Here is an 8,053-nt window from a genome sequence, read left to right as displayed (position 1 = left end):
TCAGGGGCAGACACAGGCGGTTTTCTTCCCTTCGGTTCCTGTGTCCTGCCCTAAGTGCACTGAAAACCTGTGAACTCGTGTTTCTTTCCCTCCCAGAAGGAAATGGGAAGCTGGGGATGGGAAGCTGGGGAGGTAGACGAGAGGACCATGTGGCATAATGAGAAGACGGAGGGAGGCTGGGAGGACCCAGTACACGGAGTCACTGCAGGGAGCCGGGAGAGAAGACACGCGCACCAAAATCAGATAAACCAAGTTTTATTCAGAAAAGCAAATTAGTCATCACAACTAAACTATTAAATGAGGCACACTGGTCCCCTCTCACTAACGGCCCTCACCCACACACTCCCACCCTCTCTATTGGCCTTTGTAGAACACTAGCAAATTCCTTTCCTGGGTCCACAAGTGGTCCTAGACTTTGGGACTGGTAGGAGCCCACGGTGGTCTCAGGCTGAACTGAGTCCTAGAGTCTCATGAGGGAGGCCAATGAGACTGCCCCCAGTATTCAAAACTTCTGGGCCAGGTCAGGTAGCCCTTCCTATGGTACAGGGTCTCGAGGGGGAGGAGGGGATGGGTGTGGGGCCGTTTTACAAGTCCTTCTCACATCTGCAGAGGCAGCTGGAGGCCAAGCAGGAAGGCACACTAGAAGAGCCAGTGGGCTCTGGAACGTTTCAGGCACATCTGGATGGCTAAGGTAGCATGAAGGCCAAGGAGATGTCTACTCCTGAGTAAGGTCACCTGGCCACAGACACAGCACCATGAGCTGGGGGGCTAAGAGGAGATCCTCAGGGGGCTGGTTCTGAGCTGAATACACAGCCTAAATGGTGATCTGAAAAAAAAGAAAAAGGAAAAAGCTGGAGCTAAAACCCATTGTTGAGGGCACAGAGGGGCACGGCTCAGTGCCAGACATCTGGGATCTCGTGCCCAAGTCGGCACAAGGACAATCAGGATTTCTCTTGTGTTAAGGTAAAACGAATCTTCACTCCTCTCCCATCTCCCAGTGGATAGTGTGGAAGGGTAGCTGCTGGGCAGAGGTGGGCGTCAGCTCTCCCCACTCTGCAGCCCTCTGCTGGCCCAGGCCAGAATGGTGTCCCCTGCCCTGGGAGAGGTCCGCGTGACCGCATGACCGGCTGTGGGGACCTCTGCGGCCTCAGCAACGTGGAAACCTGCAACAGAAGAACCAAAGTCACTGGGCCTCCCTGGCACCTCCAAGTACCCCGGCCAAGGTCAGCCCCGGGCTCCGGCTGGCACCGGTGGTGGGAGCTGACGGAGCCGGTGCCCCGCCTGCAGTGAGGCCACAGGACACCAGCCTAAATGAGGCAGCGACGGGCTCAGAGTTCTAGGATTTCTCGAAGGACAGAAAGTAACAGTAACAACAAGAAAAATAACCACAATTTTAATGGGGACAGACTTTCCGTTCTGCAAGATGAAAACCCTTCTGAAGACGATGGTGGGTGACAGTTGCACAACAATGTGAATATACTTAGTGCCACCCAGCTGTACACTTAAAAATGGTTGAAAGGTCAATTTTATGCCATGTATATTTATATTTTACCCAATTTTTTAAAAAAGCAACCACATTAACGGTATCAAACATGCCTTGACTCCCTCCTGTATATGGTACAGCCCGGGCCTGAAGAGACCAAACTGCCAGAGTCCAGGTCCGAGCTCCCCAGTCACCGTCTGGGAGACTCTGGGCAAAGTACTTAACCTCTCTGTGCTTCCTCTTCCTCCTAGGCAAGATGAGGGTACCAGAACTCACCTCAGCAGGGTTGTCAAGGGAACGTGCTTCGAGCAGCGAGCAGAGGCAGGCACATAGCAGCCCTAGATAAATGCCGCGATGCCCCTCGCTCACATCCAGATCTTCACAGCTTCAACAACAAGACTCACACCTCTCTACCAAAGCATTAAAGACACACTCACAAACGCACATTCCGGCCTTCCCTATTCTAGTTTCTAACCCAGACATGGCTGAACTTTTTAAAATGATCAGACCTTTGAAGGATTTAGCATAAAGGTTGAATTAGCACAACTCTATGGACATTGTGGTCACCCCTCCAACTTGCTCTGAATAAAAACCCCTTAACTTTCAGAAAAGAGAGCTCTGTGTTTTTTATCGCCCCTCCAGGAAATCAGGAAGCACCTTACCTGACGGAGGCTGGGCCAGCTGTTCACCCCAGCTTGGCAGTTTTCTTCTCTTTGGTGAGTGTGTCCCCCCTCCTGCCAGTTGCTCACAGTCAATGCCAGCATCTCTTACAGGTAATGTTCCGTTCCACTCGGAAACCACCTGGATAACTTTGGCTTCCTTTTGCAAACAATGTAGAGGAATGTTCAGATCTGCCAGTTCACAGGTCTCTCACGGGCCTCGCAGGGACAGCCATCTTCTCCCTCACTGGGTCAGGCCCTCCCTCTGCTAGAGCACCCCAGATCTTCAATGATACCGTAGCCAATGGGTTGTATCCCATAGGAATGAAATGACAGCCAGGCCAGCACAGGGATGCTTGGAAGCCTTAGGTGGCAAAAACTAATTGGTCCAGGTCCAGAGGCAGTTAACACCGTAAACTAAATTACTTGGGCTTCTTTTACAGCCGGACTTCTCAGAGCCTTTGATATGCTACTGAGCATCGTGAATCTCCAAGGGGAGGTAACACTTTCGACAAACCCATTTGGCATTGAAACCCCCTTTTAGAGGCTAGCTGCCGAGCCAGGGTTCCTGGGAACACTCACTGCTTTAATGTAAACAGTGCTGGACTGGGAGTCTGGAAACAGTGTTTTAATGGGAATTCGGAAACGGGGTTGCAATCTTATTCTGGCTTTCCCAAAAGAAGGGGTGAGGCTCACCCTGAGATTCCTTCTGGTCCTGTGAGATCTCTAATGCAAAAAGAAATTGGGAGGTGGCGGCGGCGGGGCAGAAGCCCGTGAGAGTAAGGCTGGTAAGGTGAGGTCTGGGAAAGTCGTGTGCATTTGGGCCTGGCCTCCAAGAACCTCGAGGACAAAGGCTGAGCAGGCTGAGGCGACAGAAGACTCCGAGGCGCAAAGGTGCAGCCCGCGGGCCTTTCCAATCCATCCTCACCCCTGCCGACAGGCCCCACCCCAACGTCACAGCACAGACCCAGCAGGATGCTCACACAATCCCAAGCTAAAACGAAAACTCTCCGCTCATCCCAGGACCTGTGGAGGCCTGTCCCCAGCTCCGCCCGCCGTGCAAGCCTGCCCTTCACAGCACTCGAGGCTGGAAGAGGGGCCGGAGAACGGGGACAGCGGGGCGGGAGGGAGGGGGCAGTGGCGCAGCCAGAAGGCCTGTTCCAATTGGGAGCCTCCTCCGGATCTACGCGGCGCCTGTACACGTCTCGCTCTCGACAGGGAAGGGGACGAGGAACCGCGAGGTTTCGCTTCGGGCGGCCAGCTCCTCGGACTTGGCCTTGCCCGGGTCCCTGGAAACGAACGGCGTGGGCGGCGCCGCGGGCCGGACTCCCGGCTGCTGCGCTGCCGTCGGGCGGGAACTGACGGCCAGGGCACCGGGGCGCGGGCGGCGGCGGGAGCGCGGGGCAACGGGTGGGTGCCGAGGCGCACGGGCGCGGGGCGGCGGCTGCAGGAAGGATGGGGGCGCCGGTGTCGGGAGGGCCCCCGCCCCGCGGCGCGGCGGCTCACGCCACCTCCTGCTCCCCCTGGTAGCGGCGGCAGCAGCCGTAGAGCGCCGAGAGCAGGTAGAGGCCGAGGCAGAGGCCGCCGCAGACGGCGGCCGCCAGGAAGGCGTGGTAGGCGCAGGCCATCTGGTAATCCTTGAGGTTGCAGTAGCTGTGGCTCTGCGTCTGGGAGATCATGATGCCCGTCGCGGCGCCGTAGAGCGCGGCCGCCAGCAGGTCGTGCGCCACGTTGACCACGAGCCAGCGCGAGCCCAGCACGGGCACCAGCTCGTGCTTGCCCAGCAGCGTGAGGAAGTAGAGGCCCAGGGTCAGCAGCCAGAAGAGCACCGACACGAAGAGCGCGAAGTGCACGGGGCCCTGGTAGCGGCTCGTGGCGATGGTGATCCAGAAGGCGGCGCCGGCCAGCAGCTGGAGCAGCCGCAGCACGCCCAGCGGGCCGCGCAGGAAGGCCCGCTGCAGGCGCACCGCCCCGCGGACCGCGCGCGCCTGGGGCGGCGGCTGGCGCGGCGGCGGCGGGAGCATGGCCCCCGGGCGCGGTGGCGGCGGCGGCGGCGCCCCGAGCAGCGGAATGGCGGCGCCCGGCTCGCGGGGGCGGCCCGGCCGACGTGCCCGCTGCGCCCGCGGCGGCCTCCTCGCGTCCTTCCGAGACCTCCTTGCGCTTCCTCTCCCCTTCTCCCCACCCTTCCTCCCCTCTCTCCTCCCTACAGCCCTCCTCTCCTCTCTCTCTCTCTCTCTCTTTCTCTCTCTCCACCCCTCCTACCCGCCCTTTCGCTTCTCTTCCTCGTCTCCACCCCCCACTCGCTCCTCCAGGCTTCCTGCCATCTCTTTTTGGGCCTCGCTCACCACCCCGGCCCCCCTTTCCTGCCGGCGCCAGACTCCCAGCTCGGATTCCTTCCTCCCCGGGGCGCGGCGGAGGGCACTCGCACCCCCCCAGCCGGCCGCGGGCCTTCCGCTCAGGCAGCCCGGGCCAAGTTTGGCACATCTGGGGCCGCCCTGCCCGCCCGGCCTCCCCGGCTCCCGTCCAGCCTCAGAGGGGAAAGCTGTCTTCTGGAGGGTTCTCTGCGCCTCTCACTGGGCCCCTTTCTTTCCACTTTCTCTTGCCCTAATGCCCACCGGGGCCCCCTGGCCTTTTCCTGGTGCTGGAGGCGGGCAGTGCTGGTCTTGAGTTGACGTCAATTCTCACATGGACGTCTGGAATATGCTACCAGTGTCCACCTCAGGCCTATCCTGGTCTCTCAGACATCAGAGAAAGGGACTGCGCGGACCAGAGGCCCCACTGCCCCTCCCACACACCACAAAACCAAGTCCTATCGGTCCATCTTCATCTTTCCGAACCTCTTTGCCATCCAGTGTTGCCTAGATTAAAAAGGTGCCACCGAACACGGCCGGGACACAAACCCTGGGGCAAGAGACAGCAAGGTCCGTGTGCTTAACAGCTAAGCAAAACAGTCTGTCGTCGAAGCTACTGATGCTTACACTGACCTTCACCTGTACGCCCATTTAAGTCTCAAGACAGCCTCAGAGATACAGTTACTTTCCTGGTTTTACTAAGGAGAAATGACATCCAGAGGGGCTAAGACATGGAGCTGGTAATTGCACCTGGTGTCTCCTCTCTCCATCCCATCCAACCTTTGTGCACTGTGACATCTTTCTAAAACACAGTACTGGCCTTTGCACTGCCTCCTCCACTGACCACAGGATAGGGTTCTATCTCTTCTGTGGGCACAGTTCACAAAATGGGTCCAAGTGACTTTCACTTTCCTTGTTTTCCACTTCTTTCCCTTACGCATGCTCCCACCCAGCATGCCAACCCCAACAAACCTCTTAGGTTCACCCTAAGAAGCTTGGAATGCCCTTCATCCCCGGGCCCCACCTGACTGGCAAACTCCTACTTATCCTTCAATGCCCAGTTTAGATGCTCCTCCCTTTGGTTCTTTGGTCCAGCCTCCCACGCTGTTGCTTGCTGGCTCCTGAGGCGCTCACTTAGAGCGTCCATTAGTTCTGCAGTACTTCTGAGTCTGCTACATTGCAACTGTTGGCTGTCACCTCTATCTGCCTTCGCCTGGCACATAGGAGACTCAATAAATGTCAACACAGTGGATGACTGAATGGTTGTGATGAGGGGGTGTGGGGCAAGCTGAGGGAAAAGTACAGGCTAACAGCAGCCCCCACTCCCTGCCAGGTGGGATGTATGTGATATTCCTTGGACACCCCCTGGCTGCCCGAGAACATGGGAAAGGAAAGACAGGAGTCTCCTTCAGTTTACGGGTAACTTAGTTAAACTGCAAGAAAAAAGCAATCTTACCCATAGCCTAATCTCCAGAAACCTATAGACTGTTTCCTGGAGCCCTAATATCATGCTGTAAGGGGGTTTAAGTGCTTACCATGGTGATGTGGGAAACTGAGACAAATGAAACATTAAATTCCTTTACTGCCTACAGCCCACTGGCGAGTCCTTGAAACAGGCAGAGTGACCTTCCTCTCAGAGCTCAGCTGCCTCAATGGTGACACTTTGCTAGGGGCAAAAAGGACTCTTGGCTTAACATTATCTAAGATCTAGGATCCTGTAAGTCTTCTTTTTCTTTAAAAAAATTTTTTTTAATGTTTCTTTATTTTTGAGCGAGAGAGAGACAGAGCGCGAGGAGGAGAGGGGCAGAGAGAGAGAGGGAGACACAGAATCTGCAGCAGGCTCCAGGCTCTGAGCTGTCAGCACAGAGCCCGATACAGGGCTCGAACGCACAGACCACAAGATCATAACCTGAGCCAAAGTTGGCGCTCAACCGACTGAGCCACCCAGGGGCCCGCATAAGTCTTCTTTAACATATAAAAATTCTTTTGGAAACTTTCTTTGTCTCAACTCCCCAAGTATGTGCTGGCAATCGTACTCCAAGCTTACGGCCCCTTGATATACATCTGAAGGGTCTCATGACTGAGGTTTCACTAAACAGTTAACAAATGGCGTTTTCCTAACAACAGTTATCCCCTCAAGATCCTGGAAACCTTGGATCCTGGAAACCAAAAATTCCTTAGAGATTTACACTGTCCCTGACCCCTCCCAAGAGGGTATATAATCAGTTACCCATCACAACCCCAGTGCAGTTCTTCCTGCCCACGGGTCCTGTCCCTGTGCTTTAATAAAATCGCCTTCTTGCGCCAAAGACGTCTTTAAGAATTCTTCCTTGGGGATCCTGGATGGCTGGGACAGGTAAGTGTCCAACTTGGGCTCAGGTCATGATCTCGTGGTTTGTGAGTTCAGGCCCCGTGTTGGGCTCTGTGCTGACAGCTCAGAGCCTGGAGCCTGCTGCAGATTCTGTGTTTCCCTCTCTCTCTGACCCTTCCCCGCTTGTACTCTGTCCCTCTCTCTCTCTCTCAAAAATAAATAAACATTAAAAAAATTAAAACAAAAGAGTTATTTCTTGGCCGTTGGCTCCAGACCCCCATCATCACCCGGTAACCCCATCATTCGGCACCCTTCACAGGGGGCTTCGAATCTTTTCATTTGGACTCTGAGGCAGTGCAAACCTGGTGAGTACTTTTCTTACTTTACTCTCATTTCAGGGGGCTTTTCGAGAAGTATGGTCTTATTGGAGCACTTTTATGTTGATTGCTCAGGCTGCAATCCTTCCCCCGCGGCTATTCTACACGGAGGAGAAAGCTAGTACCCCAGCCAGAATGGTAAGATGCCCCAGGAACTTGATGTCCTCTCTTAATTCCTGTCCTCATGCAAAGCTGTCTGTCTTGGGCACGGGACAGCCACCTACGTGACTAGCACGATTGCTGATCTTAAGACTCCTGCGTGAGGTTTCCTCCTCATTGGTCTAATGGGATCCTCTGCACATCTCTTCAGTTGTGGGAACAGCAATGAAACTGAGAGGGCCCTCTTACCTTGGGGACCATGCACGCTCAGTCCCCCAGCTGACCCTACCTGCAGAACTAGTCCCTCATCTCCTGGTCATGGGATGCGTCCACTGGTGCCCTGGCCTGGTGAGCTGGTCTCTCTTCCAGCAGCCTGTCACTCTTTTTTTTTTTTTTTTTTGCTAATGTTTTTTATTTATTTCTGAGAGAGAGAGAGAGAGAGACAGCATGAGCAGGGGAGGATCAGAGAGAGAGGGAGATACAGAATCTGAAACAGGCTCCAGGCTCTGAGCTGGCTGTCAGCACAGAGCCCGACATGGGGCTCGAACCCACGAACCGTGAGATCTTGACCTGAGCCGAAGTCGGACGCTTAACCAACTGAGCCACCCAGGTGCCCCCAGCAGCCTGTCACTCTTTGTGGGAGAAAATGTCCCTGCCTCCAGGGACCTGAGACATATGTTCCGAATGCATATTTTAAATGACTAAAAGGGGCTGTGTGACATCCATATCTATGTGAGATAACAGCACAGAGGCCAGGGTACAAACCCTGGAGG

The 8,053-nt window shown here is 55.4% G+C and overlaps 1 protein-coding gene across 1 annotated transcript; it reads right to left on the bottom strand.

Moving 5' to 3' along the window:
* Nucleotides 1–239: 239 nt before the first annotated feature.
* Nucleotides 240–4,297, bottom strand: MARVELD1 (MARVEL domain containing 1). Its single transcript, XM_039230297.1, has 2 exons — nt 2,146–4,297; nt 240–1,163 (listed from the first exon to the last, which is right to left on the bottom strand). The coding sequence occupies exon 1, from the start codon at nt 4,164–4,166 to the stop codon at nt 3,645–3,647; it is 522 nt and encodes a 173-aa protein (XP_039086228.1). The 5' UTR covers nt 4,167–4,297; the 3' UTR covers nt 240–1,163; nt 2,146–3,644.
* Nucleotides 4,298–8,053: the final 3,756 nt, after the last annotated feature.

The sequence above is a fragment of the Hyaena hyaena genome, unplaced genomic scaffold (genome assembly GCF_003009895.1).
Source record: "Hyaena hyaena isolate Hyena2069 unplaced genomic scaffold, ASM300989v1 scaffold_44, whole genome shotgun sequence".
Taxonomy (NCBI): Eukaryota; Metazoa; Chordata; class Mammalia; order Carnivora; family Hyaenidae; genus Hyaena; species Hyaena hyaena.
Note: the sequence above shows the minus strand (reverse complement) of the source record. Positions and strands in the feature narration are given on the sequence as shown.